At 40.5% G+C, this 17,488-nt stretch overlaps 1 protein-coding gene across 4 annotated transcripts in view; it reads left to right on the top strand.

The window, feature by feature from the left end:
• Window positions 1-17,488, top strand: part of IL12RB2 (interleukin 12 receptor subunit beta 2) — a 132,448-nt gene that overhangs the window by 53,989 nt on the left and 60,971 nt on the right. For 3 of the 4 annotated variants that reach the window (XR_007454767.1, XR_007454768.1, XR_007454769.1), the window contains exons 13-14: window positions 2,552-2,642; window positions 5,099-5,198. Coding sequence is in view for 1 of the 4 variants with exons in the window: in XM_049617036.1 (XP_049472993.1) it covers window positions 2,552-2,642; window positions 5,099-5,198; window positions 10,403-10,939 (728 nt within the window). In the remaining 3 variants the exon portion in view is untranslated. Of the gene's footprint in view, window positions 1-2,551; window positions 2,643-5,098; window positions 5,199-10,402; window positions 13,062-17,488 lie in introns of those variants that run through there. The other variant, XM_049617036.1, reaches the window with a different exon arrangement.

The raw sequence follows: 17,488 nt of genomic DNA, 5'->3' as shown, positions 1-17,488 counted from the left end.
CAAAATGTTTCCTCCTCCAGGAAGCCTTCCCAAGTGCACCTCCGTAATTCCTCCATAATGCACTACATTTGACCCCTCTTCAAAACACTGAATCCAGTAGGCAGGAACTGGGATCTGTTTATCTTCAAGGTCTGGTTCGGTGCCGGGGACATAGTACTTGTTCACTAAATATCTGTTCAGTGACCAATGAGAATAATCTCAACAATAACAATGGCAGCTATTGCCTATCAGGTAGTTACTATGCACCAGTCGTTGTGTTCAGTGCTTTGCACACTGTATTGGTTTGCTGGGGCTCTTGTAACAAAGTGCCACAAACTGTGTGGCTTTAACAACAGAAGTTTATTTTCTCACAGTTCTGGAAGCTGGAAGTCTTGAGTTCAAGGTATCAGCGGGCTTGTTTTCTTCTGAGGACTATAAGAGAATCAGTTCCCTGCTTCTCTCGTCTGGTGGCAATCTTTGGTGTTCTTTGGCTTATAGATCTCTGCTTTCATCTTCACATGGAGTTTTCCTTGTGTGTGTCTCTTTGTTCAAATTTCCTCATTTTTAAGGACACTGATCATGGTGGATTAGGGCTACTTACACCAGTTTGACCTCATCTTAACTAATTACATCTGCAATGATCCTGTTTCATAATATGGTCACTTTCTGAGGTCCTGGAGGTTAGGACTTCGGTGTATGGATTTTTGGGGTAAAAGGACACATTTCACCCTTCATAACACGTACTTTTACTCATTGAATCCTGACCTCAACCACGCAAGGTGCCTGCTTTACACTGTTGTACGTGGTCACATAGTATCAGGCACTCAATTCAAAATGAATAAAGGAACAAGGGATTAGGATGCCTTTTTACAAGGTCCAGAATGTACAGAAAGATTACCTAAAGTCATGGAAGTGTCAAGTGGCAGAACTACAAATCAAACTCAGATTTAGTTACTTGAGTTAAATTTGAGTGACCTAGCGAACATGGGCTTCTCTCCACTGGCTAAATTGTGCTGTTCTCTCTGGCAGCACGTGCCTGCATCTTGCTCCAAGCATGAAACAAGCTGTTCTTGCTTTGCAACATGGAGTATCAGGTTGATCATTTAGGACTTTGTTGTTCTATGCCCGGTACTTCTCCACTGGGAAAGTTGACAAACCCTCTTCTCATCTTCTAGCACGCTAGCACCAAAGTTAACTTGTGAGCAATTAATCAATTAACAACTCAGCATCTTTCTACCTGTGGTACTCCATACTTGCCCCATCTGCCCAGGAAGGAAGACAGATGCTAAAGAAATGTCAGATTGTGCTGATTGCGTGGGGTGGTAACAAAACTGCATCAACACCCCGTTCAGCCCTGGTGACACGCCTCTCTAGTCCCTCCCTGCTCACGCTCCTCCTGAACCTGTCCTGCCCTCTACCAGAAGAATCATTATGCAAGATACCTTGCTCCATGTTGACATCCCACCTCCATCGCAGCCCATCAGTGGGTCCCCAGGGACCTTCAAGCTAGAATTCAAACTGCTTCGTCACCAAGCCCCACATGATCTGCTCCTATTCACCCATCTAGCTTCGCCCTCTACCACACGCTCATCTTTCGTACTTGAAAGTGTGACGAGACTACCTGGAGTTGCCTGAAGGTTTCATGCCTTTGTATAGTTCTGTCTAGTCTGCTTCCCTAACTTGACTGCTTTGCTGGCTCCACCCTCCAAACCTGAACTTTTGACATCATGCCTTTTTGGACAACATCCTGGGCTGCCCTTGGGATTATTTCCCATGCTGTTCCCTGCTACACTGCCTTGTACATGCCTTTTGTAAAAATTCATATCCCATGGCATCATGATTTATTTACATGTTTACGCATCTGTCTCCTGGACTAGATTAATGATTTAAGACAACAGAGCCCATGTCCTCCTCATCTTTGTATCCCAGCACCTAAAAGGTCCTGATACATGGTTAATAATAATGAATGAATAATAATTATAATTATAATAATAAAGAATATACTACTAATAATAAATGGATGAATTAATGAAGAATCCCAACACATAGCAAAATACATCTTCATAGCAAGGAATCCAAACAATTTCAAAGACCCTAGTTAGAAGGCTTATCCAGTGGTTTGTTAAAATCAGTAATACCATTTCTCAAGGGCTTCCTATGTTCAGATGCATTGCCATGTGCTTTATATACACCATCTCTAATCTTCACAACCACCTGCAGGGCAGATGTCATCATTCACCTTTTGTAGATCAGGAATCTGAAGTCCATTGATCACATATCAGTCAGTGGAAAGTCAGGATTAGAATTCAGGGCTCCCAGTTCACAGCCAGTGCTTGGAACACCACACTCCCTTTCCTTCTGCCCCTGTTAGAGGAAGGAGCCCCTTCCTTAGAACCATAGAACTGGATCCCTTAGGGCCCTTCTCCCTAGCTGAAAGAACAAAAACAAGTTGGCCTTTTTCCTGAGCCCATCTAGCTAGCCAGTAGCTGTGGGTAGGTGCCAGAGGGTTCATGCAAGTATTTTAAGATGTTCATTGAAGATAACTCAGTCACAGGATTTGCTAACTTTTCAGGTAAAGCCAATTGGAGTGTGTTTGTGGCACCAAGCATTTGCGTTGCTGTCGTCATAGTGGGCATTTTCTCAACGCGTTACTTCCGGCAAAAGTGAGTTGATTATATTTTCCAATTTCAGCAATGTGATGTTTTAAAATGACATTAGCTGTAGCCATTATGCGTCAAAGAAATGGACGTTCTCATACATTGCTGGTAGCAGACTAAATTTATTCAACTTTCTTGGACAACAGTATTATGTTAAAATTTTTTTTTAAGTTTTAAAATAGACCTATGACCTATCAATTCCTAACTGGAAATTTAGTCTAAGTATATACAGATATTTAATGGCAAATACGTTCACTGAAGTATTGTTCGTTGAAGGAAAATATGAAATAACCTAAATGTCCAGTGATATGGGGTTGTTTTACTACATCACAATATATCTCATGCTGTATAGCATATTATATCCATTAAAGACAGAAAATAAAATGGTATATCTGCAATATTACATTTTAAAAAGGTTGCAAAGCAGTATGTACTTTAAAAAGTACATGTACACGTGCATACCTATATCTAAGACAGACCATTTAGCATTAAATTTGGTTCTATATGCCAAATAATAGGACTTAAACTAGCTAGCCCTGGACTTTCTCGCCCAGGTTAAGGAAGTAAATTCAGGTTAAGGGCTGGTGTGGTAGCTCTATAGTCACCAGGCATCTAGGCTCTTTTGATCTTTTTGTGCCATTATCTGGACTTGGCTTCCACAAGCTCACTCCATGGTCCAATGACTGCAGGAACTATAGCCATCATGCCTGCATTCTACAACTATAGGGAGAAAGAAGCAAGGTACCCATTATTTCCCTTTTCAGGAGCTTTTACATGAAGAAGTCAGACATGATACTTCTGGTTACACATTGGCCAGAACTGGAGCAAGGGAGATTTAAAATTGCGGTCCTACAGCTGGGCTTGTTGTCACCCCAGTAAATCAGGGTCCTTTTCCTAAGGAAGAGGATGAGGGAGTATTGGGTAGTGATTAACGCTCTCTACCCCAAGGATATGCACCAAAATATTAATGAATGGTAGTTTACCAGGATATAGAATAATGGGATTTTAGTTCTATTTATTTTCTACAATTTCTTTAGGCATTATTTTGTAAAGAGAATTTTTTAGAGTTATTCGATAAAGAGTTTTCTTCAAATGTTGTGTAAAGTAAGAGAAGAGGTCAAAATGAAACTAGCTCAAAGTCATTCTACTAGCCATTGAACTTATCTGAAAGGCTTTACATTTATTGAAGCTCTCATATGTGATAGATACTTCAAAGCAGAGCTCTCTTTAGGTAGACTTTGAAAAAGTTGAATTCAAATAGAATCAAGTAGGATCACATTCATCCTCTCCAGGGAAATATTACCAGTTAGGGTGAAAGCTTTTTTTGTTAAAAGAAAACAAACACCCCCAGATATATGGCTTTAAAAATAGTTTATTTCTCTCCCACATAATAGTCCTGAAGTAAGTCATCCAGGTCGGTTGGCAGCCATGCTCCACACAGTCATTAGGGACCCCGTTGTCTTCTGCTTTAGTGGCTGAGCATCCCTTGGACATTGTCCTCATCTGTATGATCTGTACTGGGTCACAGGTACCTCTGCTCACAGTTGTTTGGAGAGAAACCAGTCACACAGACACATCACTTGCTTCAAAGGGCTAAACATCCCGAAAGCTTTCCATTCTTATTAAATATCAAAGCTTATTAAAGCCAATTCTTCAAAAATGTTTCATATTCGCTTTGAATTTTTAAAAAATAAAACATTTAACTCACATGCATTTATTAGAAACATTTTTAGGACTTTTTTCCTTTCATGTCATAAAAGTAATATAAACACATTTTAAGGTATTTTTTAAAAACCAGAGGATAAAGAAAAAAAGACCCATAGTTCTTCTGATCAAGTACAACTACTGTTAACAGTTTGGATATTTCCATATGGTATTTTTTTCCTAGGCATTTTTTAACATTGTTATTGTTCCTGTTTTGTTCTTTGTTGTGGTGGTTTTTGTTTTTGTTTTTTTTTCCCTTTTTTCCTTTTAGCATAATACTTTACCTGTTATTACAAACTTTAAAAAATTTTTTTTAGATTTACATCCAAGTTAGTTAGCATATAACAAACTCTTTATAAACATTTTAAACTAAATAGTAAGTTCTCCACAGGTGGGAACCATGTCTTCTTGTTTGTTTTTTCATCCCCAGGATATGGCATGTGCTCATCATACATTAGGGGTTCAGTCGGTGCTTGTTGAATGAATGCATGGCTGGACAGTGACAGCTAAACATTTGTTGAGTAAAAGTTCCATAATTTATTTAGCAAACCCAAATGGTTGCATTATGACTATCATCTATCTGAACTTCAGAGAAAACTAGTCTAGCCTTGGATGATGCATCATCTTTCTCCTTCAGTGTTTTTTATTTTATTCATTTGCACACTCCTACCGTGAAATCACCACACTAAGAACCGATGCTTCCATGACATTGTGTGTGTGCATGCTTAACCAGATGTCATTGTTTTCTTTATCTGTAGGGTATTTGTTCTCCTTTCAGCCCTCAGACCTCAGTGGTGTAGTAAAGAAATTCCAGACCCAGCCAATAGTACTTGGGCCAAGAAATACCCCACTGTAGAGGTAAGGTTATAATGCCTTAGTGGTGAATTGATAGAATTCCAGTGATCTAAGTTTCCCATTAGAGTTATCAGGAGACCTAGGTGCTCATTAGTCCCTATGGATAAGCTGAAGCCCCTAGTGCTAGGTTACCAACTGAGTCAACACTCCCATACACAGGAATTTTCTGAAGCTTATGCCCAAAAGACTAAAAGACCCATAGCTTTTCATTCCTCTCTATGCCATAGGTTCCCTCCTCACCTCCTCACCTCAATTCTTCAAAAGACATAAAAAAGCAAGTATTTTTGCCATTTGCTGAGCACTAGCCTGACTCATCCAAATTTAAGAGAACTGAAGCTTTACTGTGACATTTCCTGTCCTGGGCATTGAACAGATAAATAGAGCTCAGACTATTTTGGCATTGGCAGGAAGCCAGTCATTCCATTGTGCAAGGAGAAGGTTTTAAAGGAGAGGTTGCTCTGCTGGCAGATGGGAGAATGGAGAGTAAAGGATGGGAAGGGCATTGCCGCACAGCCCGAGGTGGTGAGAACAGCTCACGGGGGGCAAGCTGGTCATCTTGGGTGAGGGGTCTGGGAGTTGGAGGCATCTGGACATGGAGCAACACTGTGCATTTAAGGGGAGCCAATGGGACAAAGGCAGGATGCCAATATTCTTCCCGTTGCCCAGGACCTTGCAGCCCCACACTCTATTTCTCACACTTGCTAGACATTCTCCTCCAGGATTCTTCTCCTCAGTTATGCAGTAAATTCTCTCATCCACACCCTTCCTCAGGCAAGAAGGTAGTGGTACCAGCCGCTGCTCAGGGAAAGAGCAGGTTTCAGCCGTGTCTGTCTCAGTGGGAATTGAGGTCACTGCAATTAGTGCCTTTGAAATAAAGTTTGGGTGCAGACCCACCTCGCCACTCACCATGTGGATGGCCCTTGGGCAACCTGCCTGATGATCTGAGCCCAAGTTTCATCCTCTGTAAAACAGGAATTGATAATATCTCCCATGTATACTGTTTGTGAGGATTGAGTAAGATGCCATGTAAAGCACATGCATCATACAAGGCAAAGATCCTTCACTTTATTTCCGGAAAGACTCACACTTGACATCTCCTTTCACTGTTGAGGGATTTTGTCTCTGTTAAGTTACATTAACAAGAACAATAATAATAATAGTAGCTTTTATATATGTGCACATATGATTATGTATTTATTTTATATATATTATATACAGGATAATTACATATAATATAGTATATAACTATATTATTAAATAATATATTCTGGGGCGCCTGGGTGGCTCAGTCAGTTAAGTAACTGACTCTTGATTTCAGCTCAGGTCATGACTCGAATTCATGAGATCGAGCCCTGTATCAGACTCACACTGGCCATGGAGCCTCCCTGAGATTCTCTCTCTCCCTCTGCCCTTCCCCCACTTGCACACATGCACTCTGTCTCTCAAAAAAATAATATATTCATGTTTATATATACAGGCACATGCCAGATTTATTGCAGATTTGGTTTCAAACCACAATAAAGCAAATACTGCAATAAAGGTAAATGACTTTTTGGGTTTCCTAGTAAAGTTATGTTTTTACTATACTGTAGGTCTATTAAGTGTGCAATGCACTGTCTAAAAACATAACGTATATACCTTAATTTAAAAACACTTTATTACTAAAAAATGCTAATCCTCATCTGAGCTTTCAGCAAGTCATAATCACTCAACACAAATCACCAAAACAAATAATGAAGAAGTTTGAAATGTTGCAAGAATTACCAAAATATGACAGAAACACAAAGTGAGCAAATGCTGTTGGAAATATTATGCCAGTAGACTTTTGAAGCAGGATTGCCACAAAACTTCATTTTGTAAAAAAACAAAACAAAACACAGTATCCAAAGTGCAATAAAGCCAAGCACAATGAGTTATATCTATAATATATATTATATATATATACATATACATATATATATATATATATATCTTTTATATGCCAGCCACTCAAAAAAACCTTTCTCAAGCATTAAAATCTAATCCATACAACAGCTTTATGAGGCTGTACTATTGTTATGCCCATTTTTCAGATGAGAAAACTGAGGCACTGAGGACTAAGTAACTTGCCTAACGCTAGCCAGCTAAAATGGTGGATCCTGGATTCACATACAAGTAGAATGTGCCATCTGCCTTTGTATTATAGGCTCTAAAAGATCTTTAAGCATAGGGTGAGCGGAGTATTTCTAGTAGTCAACACCTCTGAGCTGAACAGACTAACTGAAGAGGTATTCACACACTGGGCCCTCACTTGGTGGCAATCTTGCAATGATCTACGGTCATGCACTCAATAAGGACACCAATGCTAGTGTCAGAGGGGATTCAAGTACCAGGAGCTGAGTCAGCTGAGCTTTAAGATCCCTGTCTTCCAATGCTGACATTCCACAGTCCCAAGTCCTAAGAGCCTGAAATAGCACAGTGGGAAGCAGCTCTGGGTCAGTCCCGGACACCTGGCTCCCAAACTTGTAGCTTTGGCGTCATGGTCTCTGTTTGCCTGTTTGAGCATGAGGGGATACAGAGGCAGACAAGGCCTATGAAGGGCCCATAAAAACCTAGAAGAAATGCTGAGAAAGACATACAAAGGGTTAGAGACAGTAACAAGGAAAAAGATAGAAGAAATTGCCATACATAGGCCCGAAGTTCATTGTAGCATTATAAATAGAAGCCAAAAAATTGGGCATAATGGAACCTGCCACCAGGGGAGCAGGTTAAACATGTGGGTACATCCATACAACAGGATATTATGCAACTACTGAAAAAAAAAAAAAAAAAGATCTATAATGTGTCTAAAAGTCCCTAAGACACCTAAAGGTAAAAAAAAAAAAAAGTTTGTAACAGCTGTCTAAAGTGGGTTTCATTTGTATAAAGAGAGAAATTTTATATACACTCAACTCCAGCAATGTATAGGATATTTCTCGGAAGCCTACATAGGAAACTGATAATGTTGGTTGGCTTTGGATAGTGACTTGGAGATAAGAGGGCCACTTAATTTGCATTACAGAGTCTTTCATTACAAAATGATGTGCATATATAGGTCTTTTGCAGAACAAAAAAACAAAAAAAAAAACCCACTAAATTAGAAAATAAAATTTAGCTTAAACATGGTATCTGTGGTGATGGCCTTGAGGCAGCCTCAGAACCCCATGTCACTTGACCCTTGAAGTGGGCAGACTGCTTCTAAAGACCCTTCTCTCCCGTTAGAGGCTGAGGCAGACATCAGAAGCACAACAGTCTGTCTTTCACCTCCAACAAAATTCTCAGGCCTTAGATCCCTGTACTACTTCTTAAGATGTGGCTAAAAAACAGGTCTTTAAGCTCTGGAGGAAAAGGCCAAATCATAAAGGCAACCACTAGGATGTTCTCCATTTTAAGCCTGTAGAAGCTAAACAATGCCCTTGAGATACCTGAGGACTTGCCCTAGGACATGTTACCCAGAGAGCCTGCTTTGTACACACTCTGAGGAGCAGGCTCTACCAATATGGCCAAAGTCTTCAAGAAGGCAGAGCAAATGCCCCACTTATGGAAAAAATAAGCCATTTCTGACCCCGTATAGTCCCTCCCACATCTGGGGTAACCGTGCTTTGGCAGCCAAAGCAGAGAAAATGGCAGCTGTGCTTCCCAGAGCTAAAGGCCATCTTCCAAGCCAGACTGTTGTGCCAGGGCCAGTTTGAGTAACCATCAGAAAAGAATACTTCCCCCCACGCCCACCCCCCAAAAAACCCCACACACGCACTTACCCTCTAGCTTGTCAGTGTCCTTTGTGGAAGTCTGTCCTGAGACCTCACCATCATTCACTTTTGGATGATTGTCATGCTCAAGGAAAGGAAGGGGACATCAGAAGCAAGTCCAGACCAAAAACCACTCTTGCACAACTTGGCATTTGACAGATGAGGGAACAAAAAGCCAGAGAGGTTGATGGAGATTTCCCAGGCTATTGAATATCAGAGTTGGGAGTAATCCTCAGGGTTTTCCCTGTCATCCTACTCTTCCCTTCAGGCATGAAAGATCTCTATTTGCAGATGGCTTACGGACATGTAAAAAACAAAAAAAAATTTGACCGTATAAAACATCATGTACAAAGAAGGCCTTCATGAAAGAGGAAGGCATCAAGCAGGAAAAGGTGCAGAAAACAGGAGGGTGGGAGGCTAGCAGTGGAAGCCCAAGTGTGTTGGTGGCTTAGTAATGTGCTTAGTAAGACCAGGACGGTGTGCCTGAAAGTTTTTGAATGGAAATATGGGGAGGTAGAGGAAGGTGCAGGAACCTGACTGCCAAACTACAGGCTGGGAAGCTTCACTATGTAAGTCTGAGCTGTTAAAGGCTTTGGAACTCTGCTTTAAAAAGATCAAGCAGTGTGAAAGATAGTTTTGAGGGGATAAGTAGAGTCCAATGAAGCCCAGAAAGAGAAATGTTAACAGAGTGGTTGGACCTGGAGGACTCAGGAATCTGTAGTAAGTTTAGAAAGGAGAGACTGGACATTGAAGAACTGGTAACTGAAGTGATGCTGACCAAGATAAGAGTAGAAAAAATTAGCTATAGGGGAAAAAAAGATGAAAATTTTTTCCAAAAGTTACTCCAGAAGGTCTTTCTTAAGAGAACGGAGATTATTACCCTGGACCATTTAGTTGTATCAAAGCTCAAACTCATTAGCATCCCTTAAAATTCTCTTCATCATATGACCTTGTATTTCCAAAGCTTCTGTTTACCTGTCAAAAGAGAGAACTAGCATGTTCCAGAATAGACCAGTCCTCCTTGCCCATCACCTTCCTACCTGGAAAGTCTCTCTCAAGATTCAGCTCTAGTGTGACTTTTAAAGTCCTCCCTGCCTCCTCCCCCAGACGGAGGCAAGCTCAGCCTTCCCTTCGCACCCACCATGCTCTCTATCCTAAGAAATAGCTAGTACAGTTGGACTTCTCAGAAGTAGTCTGGTTGAAGGTTAAGTTTGGTAGGTAATCACTCATTGGCAGGGGGTTGAGAAGTCCATGGCTCCTGTCTGCTCCCCGACGATGTTAACTGTTTCACTCCTGCCACAAAGTCAAGGTCCCACGATGTCCCACCTAGAACCAATCAGGCGATGCAGGCTGCAAGGCCTTTCAGAACCCTGAAGTCAGTTGTCAAAGGATACTTCTGTAACAGAGCTGTATTATTAGCCTGTTCCTCCCCTTTCTCAGAAGATGCAGCTACCCTTGGACAGGCTCCTGACAGACTGGCCCACTCCTGAAGAACCTGAGCCTCTGGTCATCAGTGAAGTCCTGCATCAAGTGACCCCAGTCTTCAGACATCCTCATCACCCCAACTGGCCAGACAAGGGACAAGAAATCCAAGGTCACTATACCTCTGAGGAAGACACAGGATATAGTGCCTCAAGCCTACCACCTCCCAAAGCTCTCATAGCAGAGACAGGACTAGTGGATCTGTACAAGATGTTGGGGAGCAGGAGCCCTGACTCAAAGCCAGGACACCTAGCTGGCCCTGTGACAGTACTCCCAGTGGACTACCTTCCCACCCATGAGGGATACTTACCCTCCAACATAGAGTATCTTCCTTCACATGAAGCTCCTATAACTGATCCTCTGGAAGAACTAAAGCCTCAGCACATCTCTCTTTCCATTTTCCCCTCAAGTTCTCTTCACCCACTCACCTTCTCCTGTGATAAGAAACTGACTCTGGATCGGTTAAAGATGGGGTGCAGCTCCCTCATGCTGTGAGTGGTGAAGCTTGGAAAGTCCATGTGCTCCCAGCCCCCAATGTGTCTCTCATCCCCAGCCCACACTGCTCCAGTGGTCATCACCTCTGGGGTGCTGCTATCAGGTCTGTTTCCAAATAGAGGGCAAACAAAAAGCCCAGGGTTTGTCTTGGGAACTGAGAATTGGCTGTAACCCAGATGCCTGTCTTGCCTTCTCCAGAGCCTTAGGACTATAGTTAACCCTTGAACAGTGTGAGGGTTAGGGGCACAGGCTTAAATCTGCATAAACTTGTGACTCCTCAGAAAGTTAACCATTGTTCGCTTTTTGACCACTCTTACTGGTAACATAAACACTTATTTTGTAGATGTATTTTATATACTGTATTCTTGAAGCTAGAGAAAAAAAAATGTTAAGAAAATCGTAAGGAAAAAGATTTATAGTACTGTATTTATTGAAGAAAATCCACCTAAGTAGACCCACACAGTTCAAACTTGTGTTATCCAAGATTCAATGGTACACCGTGTGTACCTAGAGACTCCAATCTGGGTTCCCACAACTTTCTTTGCCAGGTTGGCCAGTAAAGGGAAAGGAGAGAATGGAAACCAAGGCTCTTACTAGCAAGGGCTAAGAATCCAAGCTTTATAAAGCTGCTACTCCATACCAAGTCATACACCTAGATCAGAAGCATCCAATAGGCCTAAGGCAGAAATGTTCTCTACATTTCTTTACTGTTCGCTGCAGTCGATATGAACCACATTGGCTCTTGACCACTTTGGAATGTCTAGTATGACTGAGAAGTGAATTTTGATTGTAATTAGTCACATATAGGAGGGTACAGGTCTAAATTACGGATCCACCAGTAAGAATTACAATGAGTCTTCAAAACAGATCAACCCAGTTTTACAGAGGAGGATGTAAAAGATCGTGGTGAACATCAGTATTACAAGAGCTCCCAAATGGTCATGACTGTTCTTATTTGTGAAAGCCTGTACAAATACACCTTTTTCCTAGTTTTCCTATTGTTTTATTCTGTCTTCACCCTCTTTCAGTGAATCAAGAACAACTTACTGGTGGAAAGTTCCTGTAAACCCACAATATGACCTTGGGAAAACAGCTTCCCCCCTCTGAAATCCAATGTTTTGGAAAGGAGTGGGCCAAAGGCTTTCTGACACCTTGTTTCCTCTTCTTTCTGCTGTAGCAGCTGTTGCCTTCAGGATCAGGGCTATCTCAGGGTCTAATGGTTGCACTTATGTCAACCCTTTCTCCCCAAGGCATCCTGCTTTTCCTTCCTCAGGAAGACAGAACTGATGCTGAACTGAGCCTAGGAGGTAATTCTTTTTCCCAGCATGAACTTGGAACATGATACATGTTGTATTCACTTAAAGCTGTGGCCGCTGGCTTGTCACCTTCCCCACCCCATCACTGCTTCTATCCCTTCACTGTAAGCCCTTCTGCTAAGCTGGTAAGGGAAGTCTTTTCAAAATGCTAATAGTACCCTTTCCAAAGTAACAGGATGAAAAGTCCAAGAAACCTTCTTAAATCCCTGTCAAGCTCAGGGCCTACACCCCAGCCTGATCCCAAACCAAACACTGGCACTGAGACAGCTTTGGTTTACCAAATGTCCCTCAGAGCTCTAGGAACTCAAGTGATGAACATTTGCTCTGCTTGTTCATGTTTAATTCTTTATGCTTCCTGCCATTCCAGATTTAATACAGTTCTTTCAGGCTTTCTTTGAGAAGCTTAGTAAGTTCCTTCCTTACATCCCTATTCTACTCTATTTAGGTGCTGCTCAGCACCGCCACACATGGTTTCTTGAATCTCAGCAGCTTCAGCGTTTGTCTATACCCAAGATGCAGTGCCCCTTGTTTGACTGTTTACAGTGTGTCGTAACAGACAAAGCCACCTCCTCAGAAGCAGGCTAACCTGTCACCTCTTGACAATGGGAGCCAACTTCTCTTGTGGCAATACCTGCTTTACCTAGCTCTGATTTTTCTTTTGCTGGCCTGATACCCATCTTAGTCATTCTTCCCCTCCCCACTCGGCCCAACACCCAACTCCCAGTCTCCCTATTACCCCTCTAGACCCTTTCCCTTTCCCAAGTGATACTGCAGTTATTTGTGTTCCTAGAAAGTAAAAATAAAGAATTTACTGGACTGTAAATAACTTGAAAGCAGGAACGATCTGCTTCCCTCACACCATACCTGGGTTCACAATAGGCTATCAGTAAAATTAAGGAGCCATCACCTACCACTGTTTTCACCTTGTTCCTTCTGTTCCAGAAGCCAATCTAGCTGTGCCTGCTTCCTTTTATTGGGACACTTGAGTTTGTATTTGTTCTTCATTCCCAACATTCTACCCTACTGTTCACTGACAGCATTGCTATATAATACATGTAGCAGTGGTTCTTATTTTAAAGACCTATTTGAGCATGCCTTTGGCTGCTCACTCTGCCAGATAAAATATCCTCTTTCCATGAATGACAATATCCTCTTTCCATGAATGACAGAGGATGGGTAACCCTGTTCTGCCTTTGCCAAGTAGTTTTTGATTACAATCCCCTCATCCTGCAGATGCAGTCAAAATACCAAATTGGGCTGCCTCCTTTAACCAGGACTAGGTGGAACTCATAAATATTCATACATATTCATACACCCAACTTTCATTACACAGGAAAATTAGCTATGATTTTAATCCTCACGCCTTCCATACATCCCAAAGCCAACACGGAAATCTCTGCTCTACTGAAACACATCAAACTCCTTAATTCTCTGAGACCTAAATACTACAAATAGAGTCCAAGTTTACTCTTAATGGATTCATGGGAATCTCCACCACTAATTCTTGTGCAGAGATTCTTATCTGACATTGCCCCTTGAAAGGACCCTCTTTCCCAGAAGCTAGAGATTCTACTTCCTGGGTCTCTGTCTTCCTTTTAGGCAGTAAGAAAGTCAAACTAGTGTTATCTAGTTCTTTCCCTTTACTGACTTTTCACTTCTGTCCTAATTTCTCAGCTTCCATTAATAGCCCACAGCTGCAACTCACCAATGCCCTGAGGCCAGTGAAAAACATGCCAGCTAGGCACATTCTATTCCTGTCAATCCCCTATGTTCGATTCTTGGTTTTTCTCCATTAGGCTGTCTTTTTCCTTCATGATACAGTTGTGATCTGTTCTAATATCTCAGCTCAAGTCCTCCAAAGGAGCCCAGTTTTTCTCTTCCTAACCTGCAGGACTCCTGGACATTCATAGTATCCACCCTATGAAAGGCTGATAGGTGAACTCTCAAGTAAATCACTTCTCTAGAATTAAGAGATCAGAAAGATTTCTTCCTTTCCACTAATAAAAGATAAGCAATTTAATCAATTGCCTGTCAATGGAAAGAAGTGAGATCTTTACATCGCAGCCTATACTAAAGCTCCAATAAACTAAAACTTTGCAAAACACACACACCAAGTTAGATAAAAAATAGTTGCAATATATGCCCCCAAATAACTAAATTAGGTGCTCTTACAGATCAATATGAAAAAAGCCAACACTTTAAAGTAAAATGGACTGAGTAGAGCCAACTCACAACACATGTAACTGCCTGGTAAGCATAAAACAATCACCTATAATCAAAGGAATGAAAGATAATGCCATTTTTCACGTATCAAATTAGAATAAACTGGTGCGCACAACCAGGAATGTAGTTGGCTTTCTGGAAGCAGTTGGACAATAATATTCAATAAAATTTGAATAAGCCAACTCCACACCTAGCAATGCAGACTAAAGAACACTATAAACATCAAATAGGATAAAGGACTGATCACACCATACATTAAAATGGAGAGGGGGCCTAAATGCCCTTCAGTAGGTACCTGGTTAAACTATAATCTATACAACAGTTTTATGGAATCTAAGATTCCACTAGTTTTAGGACACACCATTACTTTATGCTCTGAGTAGGAAAAAGTGCTAAACTCTAATATGCCATCAATTTCCATGATGGATGTTCCCCCTGCCCCACCATTTTAACATGCCTGAAATTGGAATGGATCTTTGAACTGATGAAAAGCATACTATACATGCTTTTTACAAGTATAATATTGGACATGGAAATGGTCAGTTTCAAAAGGCTGAACTGAATCATCTCACTTTTATAAATCAATGCAAAACAAACAAACCCTGGAAGAATATACACCAAGATGCTGTAGTAGCTATCTCTAGTCATAGGTTTTTAAATTACATTCTTTTCACCAAAAACTCATTACTCTTGTAATAGGATAAAGTCAATAAAATATGAAGTTATTACCAATTTCCTTCCGAAGACTTGAAACAGTGGATCTAGAGACAGACCCTATTGAGCACTTTAAGCCCATGCTGCTTTCATCCTCCACCGTGTTTGGCACTTTCACTGACCATTAGTACTCCTGTCAGAGGGCATAGCAGAAAAGTAAAAAAGGCAAAGTAGGTGACATGCTTGGTAAGGGTGGGGGTTAGAAATTTTAGGGTAATAACTTAAAAGCAGTGGATCTTGGAAATACAAAGTTTTTATCATAAGCCAATTTCCCCCAAATCCCCATTCTAACGGAATAATGACCAGTAACATCAAACACAGTCCTTAGTACATGCATTTTTGAAGGGTGTTATTAATGCAGTGCTCACTCTGACTGGTTAAGGTATTAATACCCACTACTCAGGTGGGGAAACATACAAATTAAGTAACTTCTAAGTCATATAACTAATACCTGATACTGGAGAGTCTTGTTTCAGAGAATAACCTTTATAATTCTTTCCTATGCAAAAGACTGCTCTACAAATTTATGTCATCTGGGGTTTTGACTATAGTTGACTATAATTCCATAAGAATCTTTGATGCTATTTTTACTAGGTAACAAAAAACTGGCATTTCCATACTTTTAAAGTTCTACATCGTTATTTTTCTTGAGAAATCTACATAAAACCTTGGTAAATCTTAAATGACCAGAAAAAACCTGGCACTCCTGAACTTGCTAATTTATCTCTCCAGCTAATCTAAGTCCTATAAGACACAGGTAGGCCACAGAAAGGAAGTAACTAACACTCCCAGTCAACTCCATTATTTAAAGGAAATTGATAAATGGGGTATTTAAAGCTACATATAAAAACATTATGCCTTTTCAATAGAAAAATAACCAGAGCAATGTTGTCTTTAATTAAAATAGCAATTACTCTACTTAACTTACCTATTGATTTTTTCCAAGTAAAAGGCTCTCTTAGGGCTGCATTTGACTTAATATTTTTGCTTATGTAAATTGTTGAAACATTAATGTCCTCCTCCATTCTGTAGTAACTGACTCATTTTGCAAGGGGTCATTTATTTCAGCAGCAAAACCATTCTTAAGTTGGTTCTGCTGAGATTTCAATCACATCTCTGAGACACACAAACATATTTATGTGCTGTCATAGTTTACCTTTAAGTCAATTCATACCTTTTTTAATTTCCACAAGTTTAAAGAATTCTTCCTTGCGAGACCGTGGCCTTATGTAGGTAAAAGAATGTTACATATCTTGTCAACTTTAGATATCTTACTACCTACCTAGAGGTTACTAGGACCCCAAGGGAATACTACAGTAACTATTAGGGAGTTTCTCAGAGAAGAAACTGTTCTCAAAGCCCTGAATTGTCACTGAAAAGGCCCTAACACCCCATAGCAGGATACTTTTACTAGTTCAAAAAACTGAAAATATTCCTTATAAACCGGGTGAAAACCAGTAACATAAGACATTTGTTCTTTATGAAAGAAAATCTCAAGTCAGCTGCTAAAATGGCAATTATATACATCTTCCAACATTAGCGGACGATATGCCTATGTTAAGCTGAGGGCACATTTCTTGTGCCATCGAAAACCAAGGAGCCTGGAGACACACATCCCTACCTCTCCCCAACCAAAAAACCTCTCTCAAGGTGAAAATAGAGGATCATAGATTTCATTTAGAAACAGAAATCTTACTTTATTCCACCACATAGAGAGTAAAAGATCATTTGTCCCTCTGTAGAAAATACTTTTCCTAAGTTTCTTCTCCTCATACTTGTATTACAACTTTGACTAGATTCCTTTGCATTCCTATACATTCCCTTTAGTTTACCCCTCCTGGTCTATGGCAGGGTAGATTTTCAGAGCAGCTGCAAAGACAATTTTTAGAAAACACCCACTTTGACCTGCTTGCAATAGACTAAAATAACTTGCAAGGATAATTAAGTCAGTAAGCCATTTCTCCAGCTATAGATGCAATCTTAAATCAATTCAAATTTTTCCTCAAAAAATCTGTAGTTATTTTAAAAATCTAGTAACTCTAAGGAGCAAGACTGATGATCCTGAAAATAAGAGGAACATCCATACCCTCCCGTAACTGGAGGATGCTTGTTAAATTTCAATTCTTTAATCAATATATAGGCAATTTTCTCTTAATAAATTTTGTTCGTTTTCTCCTGAAGAGGAAATCTTCTCAGATTATTTCACTTAGCATTATTCAGCATCCGAAGCCCTTCTCTTCTTCTTCTGTCAACATGACTTCCAGAGCTCTACCAAGACTCAAGAAGTGTGTTGGGG

Source organism: Panthera uncia (genome assembly GCF_023721935.1).
Source record: "Panthera uncia isolate 11264 chromosome C1 unlocalized genomic scaffold, Puncia_PCG_1.0 HiC_scaffold_4, whole genome shotgun sequence".
NCBI classification, from domain to species: Eukaryota; Metazoa; Chordata; class Mammalia; order Carnivora; family Felidae; genus Panthera; species Panthera uncia.
The sequence above is the reverse complement of the archived record's forward strand: the minus strand, read 5'-3'. Positions and strand labels throughout refer to the sequence as shown.